The 12,805-nt window shown below is 38.5% G+C and overlaps 1 protein-coding gene across 1 annotated transcript in view; it reads left to right on the top strand.

The window, feature by feature from the left end:
- CAST (calpastatin) overlaps positions 1-12,805 on the top strand; it is a 128,329-nt gene that overhangs the window by 30,128 nt on the left and 85,396 nt on the right. The window contains exon 3 of the mRNA XM_082837361.1: positions 3,135-3,206. Coding sequence (XP_082693487.1) covers positions 3,135-3,206 — 72 coding nt within the window. The remainder of the gene's footprint in view (positions 1-3,134; positions 3,207-12,805) is intronic.

Here is a 12,805-nt window from a genome sequence, read left to right as displayed (position 1 = left end):
TGCATGTGCTACTCTATCCACCTAGAATGCCTCCCTTCCCCCATGCGATATTTACATGATTGGTTTATTTATAGTCAGGTCTCAGTCAAATGTCTTTCTTTGTCTATCCTGTCTGAAGGAACCCTCAGCCAGCCACTCTCTGTTACATGACCCTGTTTTATTGACTTTATAGCACTCATCACTCTCTGAAATCATCTTGGCTTTTGTTGACTTATTTAGAGTCTGAGTCCTCCTACTGGAATGTAAGCACTACGAGAGTAAGACCTTTTTTTGTTTGTTTGTTTAATTGGCCATTATATCCCCACTGCCTAGAATAGGACCAGGCTCCTGGCCAGGGTTCAATAAGTGTCTGTCCAATAAGTAGAGGGATGCATGAAGTCAAACACAATTGAAGAGAGAACCACGTCATATATCAGCCAAAACAATCTGTATGGTTACTAATCTGAGAATAAGGGGTCTGTGCTCTGGTATGTATGTGCATTTCTAAGCTTTTGTGTTGTGTTTTAAGTGCCTGACATTATTAAGCCCTTTATAAATATTAGATAATAGAGGATCATTTTTACAAATTCTACTCTTGTTTCAGCTAAACTAAATTGGTCCTTTGTAGACTAAGTAATTCAGGCAGCTCAGAGGGCAAGGCAAACTTCAATAGGTCATACCCACAGGAAATCTGAGATACCCTCAGTTGAGTTTAAAAATATTGAATTTATTAATAAATTATTTTTCAGAGTAAATCTTAAGTTTATATACAGTTAAAATTAAGATCAGCATGCGTGCTGAGTTTATATAAACAATCAGCATGTGTATTAAGTTAAAATAGTTATTTTTAACTTCATAGTATCATAACTCAGCCGAAGAGCAAGTTTTTTAATTCTCACGGGCAAATCTTAGCTAATGTGTTGTAGTGGAATTCTTCTGCAGACAAATCAGAGTCTGGTATGTGCATTTTGATTGTGAGAATTGGAGCTGTAGTTAGTGCAGGATTTAGATGGGACCTTCCTTGATTATAGCTGAGACCACAGGCTAATAGCTAGAGTGTGGGACAGCTATGGAACAGTGTACACTGACCTTTGTGGGCTTCAGTCTCCTCACTGGAAAATGAGGAGGTTGAATTGGAGAATGAGATTAAAATGAATAACCCCAATGCTGTATTCTTGTCTTCATTTCTTATATCCAACCCCTTACACTGAATCCATGTATACATTGTGGTTATCAGAAGCTATTTGTTAAGACACCTTGTATTTTGAAAAGAGACTTGTGACATGGATAAAACTGAGGCCATCCCCTCCTTTTACCGTCTCCCATATCACACTCACATTGCTAACTTTTTAGCAGCCTCCTTTATTTCTATCCCATTTATCTAGGATTTTTTCTTCCTTTGGTTGATGGTAGTGCATGAATGCTTAGGATAGACTATTTGGTCTACAGGTAATACCTGGCTTCTGCAAAGGCCTCTGAAGGCCCTCGGATACCCATCTTATTAAAACATGTCCACCCTGTTGTTTCGGGGCTCTTCCTGAAGTGCTCTGAGAATGGTCAACCAGGGGACACATAAAGATTGTACTCTGAGGACAGCAAGCTGAGTTCTGTCTTTTCTTCTTGCTAAGGTAGTATTTGCCCTGAAGGAAAAGAAGGCTTCAGCTCAAGCTTCCGTGGCAGGCATTTTTCACAAAGTTAAGCAACATAAATTTTGCTAAATATCTTCTAAATGTTAAAGAATTCAACCAAATTGTTCTCAATTATATATTTTTCAAAAATTTTCAGAAGTTGTATGTATGTGGACATACAACTCTTCACTGTGTTATATATCACCTAATTAGCATGATCATCCCTCCTGTGTTCAATTCTTACAGTACATTCTTCACATTTTATAGATGTTGGATCATACTGTCACCATTTTACATTATAAAACTTTATACGCTTGCTTCTTTGAAATATAGATATTCATAAGTAAAAGATAGAAGATATCAAGTCCTTGTTGAGAAAGCAACTGTGTATTTTACCTTCCCCCTCCCTCGTTTATTGTCCTTTCAACAGTTAAGTAGTTATAGTTATATAAGAAATTACAAAAAAAGCACAATGAAGCACTCTTAACCCCACTATCAGAAGGTAACGCCGTATGAACCTGAGACCATATCATTCATGTTATTTTATAATGTGACATTTCTTTATGTGAAATATTAATAATATACTCGCATTTAATGGAATGTTCTTCTAAACCTGATCATTAAATAACCATATGATATTTCATCCTGTAACTGTTCATAACATAACCCCTTATGTGGGAGGCAGTGTAGGTAGGTAAGAGAATAGGGACTGAAACAGACATGCTACTTTTGACTAGCTGTGACCATGGCCAAGCTGTGTACTCATCCCATTCCTCCATCTCCTTACCCATAAAATTGGCATAACAGCTTTATTTTGGGTAATTTGAAGATTAAATAAGTTGTAACACATGGTACTTAAACAGAGCACTGACAATAGTGCTGTACTATACTCTATTATTAGAGCATTATTATTCTATTATTACCTATAATTTTGTTATTCTAGTAGAATAATTAAACACATGGTAAGGCACATGGTAAGAACTCAATAAACATTCATTATTACCTATATTGTTTTTAGCTTTTTGATGTTAGAATACTGTGATGAATATATTTGAAGAAAAAAGGCTTTTGCTCTTGTCATATTATTTCCCTAAGATAAATTTTTAGATGTATTGCCATCTTTGATACTTGCTGCTAAGTCACCCTCTGTGGAGGCTGTACTAACATCTGCTCTCTGTAGCATTCAGGGTAAGAGAGAAAGCACGTACTTTCTCACGGTGAGCGATGATGTTCTGGGAGTGCGCTGTGGTGGAAAATGACAACTCCCATGTGAGGATTTCTGTAGTGCTCCAAACCACTGAATATTGAACAACTGGGGACTATTCAATGTACAATACTCTTTGTTTTTAATATTTATATTGTCTTCTGGCGAAGACATGAAAAAATAAAAACATGTTCTTTTTTTGCGTACTTAGTATATTAGTCTGAATTTTGCCTGAAAAGATATTTGTATTGATAGGAAAATGTACACTTGACTACGTTGTGAAGATGTCTTCTCCTATAGAAACTAATATTTCCTATTTTCAGAAAAAAGCGACAAAGCTTGAGAGCAGTCAACCCTCCAGAACTCAGGCTGGTGGAACAGCTCCGGTCACCAAGGTCAGTCATTTCCTGAGCAAGAAAAGACCCCTACTCTACAGGTGTACCATTAGTGGGTGGGACTTGTAGGGAAGGTAAACAGTGTCCATATATCACTGAAAGTTTTTGAACAAAGTACCAATTCTGTGCTGGTGGGGGTAGTGTGAGGCAGGAGGCATGTAATGTCTTACTAATGATTTGAATGATTTAAAACTTCACAAAGCCATTTATGTTATTATTCTTACTGGCATATAATAATGTGTCCAAAAATATGCATTATTACCACAAATATCTATAAATACTATTTGACTTTTGCACACACCAGATTTTCTTCATGAGTATTAACCACACCAGGCTCTTTGCTAAGTGTGCTGTATAATTATCTTAGGTAATCCCGTCACAACCTTGTAATTATTATTCCTTTATACCTGAGGAAATCTGGGCTCAGAGAGGTAAGGTAACCTCGACAAGATCACAAAGCCAGTAAGATGGAGGTAGGGTTCAAAGCCAGGTTTCCAGTTCACACAAGGTCCTGGACCTTATAAACTCTGATTGAGCCTTCTTTGGTAATATGACACTACAAAGCTTCGCACTTATAAAAATCACTGAAATTTCATCTTGCAAGATAAGATGTAACTACCATTTTAGCTAGTAGTTTTCAATATATAAAATAGTTTTGTTCCTCCCATTTCAGCTTGTGATCTTCCAGTGTGTCCAAGATTATCAAAAACCTTAACCTATGTCAGGATTGCCTATACAACTATTGTAAATAAGCATTTTTCCTTTAAAACTGGTAGCTCTCCTATGGAGGGCTGTGGACTTTCTCATGGATGTTACTTGCTTGGTGAAGAGTTCGTATTTTAGTGCCTTCTGGAGTCTCAGCTTCTCTCCTAGCCCCTAAAATGTACCCAAAGTAAAACTCAACTGAGAAATGAGAAGAGGCTGGGCAAATGTATCTCTGCTGCGGTTGCCCTCGGTAGTCCTCATCTTCTATTTGGAGGCCTCCAACTAAGAAAGATTTTCTGGATACTTCCTATCTTTTACAGTATTAGGACCTGTATTTAACTTATGCTTAATAATTTAAAATGAGAAGTCTCATTAGCAAAACCCCAACCTCATGAGGTTTAGTGAATCATTTGTAAATGGTTTCTAGAATTATCATTACCTAAACTCCTAGAGGGTCGGTACCTTGTGGAAAATCGTGCTTAGTTTTTGTTTTTGTTTTTCCCTTGAATTTCGTGGTAAGAAGCAGTCCCTTTCCCATCATTTTTCCACACAGGAGTATCATCCAATCATTTCAAGGTGGAATGCTTACAAAGAATTTGGCCATCCTCCCCAAACCCTTCTAGGTCTCAGGAAGCTGTGGGAAGGAGTGTAACTGGGAGGTGGACACATTTAGCCACATAGTTATTGTTTTAGTTTACTGGCAAACTTGTAATTCTTTCCTTGGCTTCTGACACTGCCTTCTCCTATCTCCATTCTTCTCTTGATTATTCTTTTTCACTGTGGTTTCCTGACTCAATTTCCTTCACCAGTTTCCTGAATATTAGTTTTTCCAGGATTTAATTCTTCATTCCTTTCTTTCTATATCTTTAACTCTTATAGAGTATTAGAAGAAAAAAATACATATGCTTTCTTGTTTTTCTTATTTTGTCTTTTGATGCCAGATTGAAAGGGCTTGGTATCATTATCACCTAAAAGTGATCATTCCCATGCATCATTCAGAAAAGCTGGGGGTAATAGCATTTGTGATCCCTTGAAGCATTTTATTACACAATTAATTATCATAACACACACAGGCAAATAATATTCTCCCAACACATGACATGACAAAATAGTAAATACAATTGGCAGTGAGAATTAGGCCTGGTTTTCTTGATTCTGGACACATTCAACTCGAAAGTTAAAGTGACAATTTTACAATTATTAAGAAAATCATAGTCTGTATTAAGGATTCAGTATTTAATGATAGAATGGTTAGTTACCATGTATTGCAGAACTGTTTTATGAGACTTCTTACAAAATCAGTAATTATGTGCACAAATAATACCACTTCTGCCATGCAGTCCTGGGCTTGGAGGATCCAGAGCACTTAAGTGGCATAGATATCTCTATTGAATAACTCAAAATAATTATTATAAGATGTTTAGTGATTAAAATTAATAATGAGGCTATAGAAATTAGACTCTTGACCCGGGTTCTTTGGTGGGGCTAATGGAGGACTCTCGGAGGGCTCACGCAAAGGAGTACTTCCCAGGACTTCTGTTGCCAGTGTCCTTGTCCTCACGGTGAGAGATAGCCACCCCTGCCTCTGCAGGAGACCCTCCAACACTAGCAGGAACCAGAACTTGATGAAGAAATGCAGATTCCAGAATCTTGGACAGAACATTTACAAGCCGTGTGGATGAAAGGCTCTTGGTGCTGCAGCCAGGAGTCAGTGCTGTGCCTCTGAGGTGGGAGAGCCAACTTCAGGACACTGGTCCACAAGAGACCTCCCAGTTCCACGTAATATGAAATGGCGAAAATCTCCCAGAGATCTCCATCTCAACACACACACCCAGCTTCACTCAACGACCAGCAAGCTACAGTGCTGGACACCCTATGCCAAACAACTAGCAAGACAGGAACACAACCACACCCATTAGCAGAGAGGCTGCCTAAAATCATAATAAGTCCACAGACACCCCAAAACACACCACCAGACATGGACCTGCCCCCCAGATAGACAAGATCCAGCCTCATCCACCAGAACACAGGCACTGGTCCCCTCCACCAGGAAGCCCACACAACCCACTGAACCAAACTTAGCCACTGGGGACAGACACCAAAAACAACGGGAACTACGAACCTGCAGCCTGCCAAAAAGAGACCCCAAACACAGTAAGATAAGCAAAATGAGAAGACAGAAAAGCACAGCACATGAAGGAGGAAGGTAAAAACCCACCAGACCTAACAAATGAAGAGGAAATAGGCAGTCTGCCTGAAAAAGAATTCAGAATAATGATAGTAAAGATGATCCAAAATCTTGGAAATAGAATAGAGAAAATGCAAGAAACATTTAACAAGGACCTAGGAGAACTAAAGAGGAAGCAAGCAACAATGAACAACACAATAAATGAAATTTAAAGTACTCTAGAAGGGATCAATAGCAGAATAACTGAGACAGAAGAACGGATAAATGACCTGGAAGATAAAGTAGTGGAAATAACTACTGCAGAACAGAAAAAAGAAAAAAGAATGAAAAGAACTGAGGACGGTCTCAGAGACCTCTAGGAAAACATTACATGCACCAACATTCGAATTATAGGGGTTCCAGAAGAAGAAGAGAAAAAGAAAGGGACTGAGAAAATATTTGAAGAGATTATAGTTGAAAACGTCCCTAATATGGGAAAGGAAATAGTTAATCAAGTCCAGGAAGCACAGAGAGTCCCATACAGGATAAATCCAAGGAGAAACATGCCAAGACACATATTAATCAAACTGTCAAAAATTAAATACAAAGAAAACATATTAAAAGCAGCAAGGGAAAAGCAACAGATAACACACAAGGGAATCCCCATGAGGTTAACAGCTGATCTCTCAGCAGAAACTCTGCAACCAGAAGGGACTGGCAGGACATATTTAAAGTGATGAAATGGAAAAACCTACAAACAACATTACTATACCCCGCAAGGATCTCATTCAGATTTGATAGAGAAATTAAACCCTTATAGACAAGCAAAAGCTGAGAGAGTTCAGCACCACCAAACCAGCTTTACAACAAATGCTTAAGGATCTTCTCTAGGCAAGAAACACAAGAGAAGGAAAAGACCTACAATAACAAACCCAAAACAATTAAGAAAATGGAAATAGGAACATACATATAGATAATTACCTTAAATTTAAATGGACTAAACACTCCCACCAAAAGACACAGATTGGCTGGATGGATACAAAAACAAGACCCATATATATGCTGTCTACAAGAGACCCACTTCAGACCTAGAGACACATACAGATTGAAAGTAAGGTAATGGAAAAAGATATTCCATGCAAATGGAAACCAAAAGAAAGCTGGAGTAGCAATTCTCGTATCAGACAAAATAGACTTTAAAATAAAGACTATTAGAAGAGACAAAGAAGGACACTACATAAGGATCAAGGGATCGATCCAAGAAGAAGATATAACAATTGTAAATTTCTATGCACCCAACATAGGAGCACCTCAATACATAAGGCAAATACTAACAGCCATAAAAGGGGAAATCGACAGTAACACATTCATAGTAGGGGACTTTAACACCCCACTTTCACCAATGCTCAGATCATCCAAAATGAAAATAAATAGGGGAACACAAGCTTTAAATGATACATTAAACAAGATGGACTTAATTGATATTTATAGGACATTCCATCCAAAAACAACAGAATACACATTTTTCTCAAGTGCTCATGGAACATTCTCCAGGATAGATCATATCTTGGGTCACAAATCAAGCCTTGGTAAATTTAAGAAAATTGAAATTGTATCAAGTATCTTTTCTGACCACAACGCTATGATACTAGATATCAATTACAGGAAAGAATCTGTAAAAAATACAAACACATGGAGGCTAAACAATACACTACTTAATAATGAAGTGATCACTGAAGAAATCAAAGAGGAAATAAAAAAATACCTAGAAATAAATGACAATGGAGACATGACGACACAAAACCTATGGGATGCAGCAAAAGCAGTTCTAAGAGGGAAGTTTATAGCAATACAATCCTACCTTAAGAAACAGGAAACATCTTGAATAAACAACCTAACCTTGCACCTAAAGCAATTAGAGAAAGAAGAACAAAAAAACCCCAAAGTTAGCAGAAGGAAAGAAATCATAAAGATCAGATCAGAAATAAATGAAAAAGAAATGAAGGAAATGATAGCAAAGCTCAGTGAAACTAAAAGCTGCTTCTTTGAGAAGATAAACAAAATTGATAAACCATTAGCCAGACTCATCAAGAAAAAAAGGGAGAAGACTCAAATCAATAGAATTGAATAAGGAGAAGTAACAACTGACACTGCAGAAATACAAAAGATCTTGAGAGATTACTACAAGCAACTCTATGCCAATAAAATGGACAACATGGAAGAAATGGACAAATTCTTAGAAAGGCACAACCTGCCAAGACTGAATCAGGAAGAAATACAAAATATGAACAGACCAGTCACAAGCACTGTAATTGAAGCAGTGATTAAAAATCTTCCAACAAACAAAAGCCCAGAACCAGATGGCTTCACAGGTGAATTCCATCAAACATTTAGAGAAGAGCTAACACCTATCCTTCTCAAACTCTTCCAAAATATAGCAGAGGGAGGAACACTCCCAAACTCATTCTACGAGGCCACCATCACCCTGATACCAAAACCAGACAAGGATGTCACAAAGAAAGAAAACTACAGGCCAATATCACTGATGAACATACATGCAAAAATCCTCAACAAAATACTAGCAAACAGAATCCAACAGCACATTAAAAGGATCATACACCATGATCAAGTGGGGTTTATTCCAGGAATGCAAGATTTCTTCAATATACGCAAATCAATCGATGTGATAAACCATATTAACAAATTAAAGGAGAAAAACCACATGATCATCTCAATAGATGCAGAGAGAGCTTTTGACAAAATTCAGCACCCATTATGATAAAAACCCTCCAGAAAGTAGGCATAGAGGGAACTTTCCTCAGCATAATAAAGGCCATATATTACAAACCCACAGCCAACATCGTCCTCAATGGTGAAAAACTGAAAGAATTTCCACTAAGATCAGGAATAAGACAAGGTTGCCCACTCTCACCACTATTATTCAACATAGTTTTGCAAGTTTTAGCCACAGCAATCAGAGAAGAAAAGGAAATAAAAGGAATCCAAATCAGAAAAGAAGAAGTAAAGCTGTCACTGTTTGCAGATGACATGATACTATACGTAGAGAATCCTAAAGATGCTACCAGAAAACTACTAGAGCTAATCAATGAATTTGGTAAAGTAGCAGGATACAAAATTAATGCACAGAAATCTCTGGCATTCCTATACACTAATGATGAAAAATCTGAAAGTGAAATCAAGAAAACACTCCCATTTACCATTGCAACAAAATGTATAAAATATGTAGGAATAAACCTACCTAAGGAGACAAAAGACCTGTATGCAGAAAATTATAAGACACTGATGAAAGAAATTGAAGATGATACTAATAGATGGCGAGATATACTATGTTCTTGGATTGGAAGAATCAACATTGTGAAAATGACTATACTACCCAAAGCAATCTACAGATTCAATGCAATCCCTATCAAACTACCACTGGCATTTTTCACAGAACTAGAACAAAAAATTTCACAATTTCTATGGAAACACAAAAGACCCCGAATAGCCAAAGCAATCTTGAGAAAGAAAAGCGGAGCTGGAGGAATCAGGCTCCCTGACTCCAGACTATACTACAAAGCTACAGTAATCAAGACAGTATGGTACTGGCACAAAAACAGAAAGATAGATCAATGGAACAGGATAGAAAGCCCAGAGATATACCCACGCACATATGGTCACCTTATCTTTGATAAAGGAGGCAGGAATATACAGTGGAAAAAGGACAGCCTCTTCAATAAGTGGTGCTGGGAAAACTGGACAGGTACATGTAAAAGTATGAGATTAGATCACTCCCTAACACCATACACAAAAATAAGCTCAAAATGGATTAACGACCTAAATGTAAGGCCAGACACTATCCAACTCTTAGAGGAAAACATAGGCAGAACACTCTATGACATAAATCACAGCAAGATCCTTTTTGACCCACCTCCTAGAGAAATGGAAATAAAAACAAAAATAAACAAATGGGACCTAATGAAACTTCCAAGCTTTTGCACAGCAAAGGAAACCCTAACCAAGACCAAAACACAACCCTCAGAACGGGAGAAAATATTTGCAAATGAAGCAACTGACAAAGGATTAATCTCCAAAATTTACAAGCAGCTCATGCAGCTCAGTAACAGAAAAACAAAAAACCCAATCCAAAAATGCGCAGAAGACCTAAATAGACATTTCTCCAAAGAAGATATACACACTGCCAACAAACACATGAAAGAATGCTCAGCATCATTAATCATTAGAGAAATGCAAAGCAAAACTACAATGAGATATCATCTCACACCAGTCAGAATGGCCATCATCAAAAAATCTAGAAACAATATATGCTGGAGAGGGTGTGGAGAAAAGGGAACACTCTTGCACTGCTGGTGGGAATGTGAATTGGTACATCCACTATGGAGAACAGTATGGAGGTTCCTTAAAAAACTGCAAATAGAACTACCATATGACCCAGCAATCCCACTACTGGGCATATACCCTGAGAAAACCATAATTCAAAAAGAGTCATGTAGCAAAATGTTCATTGCAGCTCTATTTACAATAGCCAGAAGATGGAAACAACCTAAGTGTCCATCATCGGATGAATGGATAAAGAAGTGGCACATATATACAATGGAATATTACTCAGCCATAAAAAGAAACGAATTTGAGCTATTTGTAATGAGGTGGATGGACCTAGAGCCTGTCATACAGAGTGAAGTAAGTCAGAAAGAGAATGACAAATACCGTATGCTAACACATATATATGGAATTTAAGAAAAAAAAATGTCATGAAGAGCCTAGGGGTAAGACAGGAATAAGGACACAGACCTACTAGAGAATGGACTTGAGGATATGGGGAGGGGGAAGGGTAAGCTGTGACAAAGTGAGAGAGTGGCATGGACATATATACACTACCAAACGTAAAATAGATAGCTAGTGGGAAGCAGCCGCATAGCACAGGGAGATCAGCTCGGTGCTTTGTGACCACCTAGAGGGGTGGGATAGGGAGGGTGGGAGGGAGGGAGATGCAAGTGGGAAGAGATATGGGAACATATGTATATGTATAACTGATTCACTTTGTTATAAAGCAGAAACACCCCATTGTAAAGCAGTTATACTCCAATAAAGATGTAAAAGCAAAAAAGAAAGAAAGAAAAGAAATTAGACTCTTATTAAATAAGAAAATAGTTGCGATCCACAGTCAGGCAACTGTGTTACTGGAAAAGTTCTCAGGCAACTTCTATCGTAACCACCAACTTATTCAGGTAAGGAAAGCGAGGTTGAACTTGCATCAGGACTTTCTCTGCAGGAGAGCACAGCTATTAAGAAGTACTGGTTAAAGCTGTCAGTTCCAATTGGAATTTACTCTGACTAGTTCAAGCTAAAAAGGAATTTCTTAAGGGATGGCAGGTAGCTCCTAGAGAAATCCAGAAGGCTCCAGCAGAAGGAATGTAGTTTCACAGACAGGAACAATGCCCGGACACACCGTGGGAGCTTCTCCTTGCTGCCACTGCAGCTCAGCACCTATCACATTTAGGACTGGAGGCCAGAAACTCTGGCACTGCCAGTCTCAAATGCTGAAAGGCCTTATCATAACACAGATCTACCGGTGGGTGGCGCTTCCACACAGGCTTATTTTCAATCTCACTCTTGTGAGGCACGGCTGATTGGCCAGTGCAATTCCCATGCCTCAGCTCTGCTGCGTGGAATCTGGGGTTGGGAACGCTCTGGTTCTCCTCTGGGAAGGTGCTTATTGATTAGGTGGGAAATGATCCGTGAGTAGTGAGGATTTTTCAAGTGTATTGTCAGCTGCCAGCTATCCACTACAGAAAGGAAAACAGGAGAATTACCTAATTGAACTGGAGGAAAATCACTGATTATAGGTTGTGTAGCAGCATTAGGCCTTTTAAACAGAAGAGGGTACAAACAGCTTTTCTCCCAGTTAGAGAGGAGAAAATCTGCACAGGAATAAGCACCCACCAGAGAAGTCCTTCTGTGGGTTTGGCCCTGGTTCTGCCATAACTAGCTGTGTTAACTTTGGCGGCACAGCCCTCCTCCCAGGCCTTTACTTTTCTCATCCATAATATGACTGAGGGGCTGAATAAACTCTGCATATTGTGGGAGGTATTCCATCGTTCAGTGTCAGCCTCACCCACAGAACCGCTGGACCACATGTGGTGTGTTTGATGACTCTGTTCGCTAAGCAGGCAAGCGTTTCTATTTCAAAAGTTCTGCATGTATTTTAATGTGCTAGGAAAGTAAACTAGCACTTCAAACCGTGATCCCATGGATGGTTTTGCTTAAGACAAGGCTAGATTAATGGTTAAAAAGGTAAATCTATTTTTTTAAAATATTAAGTACATGTAGCTGTGGCAGACTAAAAAATATTAAGTAGGTAGTACACAAATAACCAAGGTTTGGGAAACAAGATCAGAGCAGTAATTCTCATATTTTAATGTACATACTGAATCGGTGAGGTGTTTACTAAAATGAAGATTCTGACTCAGAAAGTCTGGGGCGAGGCTGAGATTCTTTCTGCTTTTCTAACAAGCTCCCAGTTGCTGCTGCTGCTGGTCTGGCGACCACACTTTGAGCAGCAAGGATGCTGAATTGTGCTGCATGTGGGTAATTTAGACCACCTGTACCTTAGATTACTTAAACATCGATTAGAAAATCTGGTTAAAATGCAGATCCTCAGGTTCCAAGCCACAAGAATCTGATTCACCAGGAGGGGGTGGGTCCA

Source organism: Leucopleurus acutus (genome assembly GCF_964270905.1).
Source record: "Leucopleurus acutus genome assembly, chromosome: 3".
Taxonomy (NCBI): Eukaryota; Metazoa; Chordata; class Mammalia; order Artiodactyla; family Delphinidae; genus Leucopleurus; species Leucopleurus acutus.
Note: the sequence above shows the minus strand (reverse complement) of the source record. Positions and strands in the feature narration are given on the sequence as shown.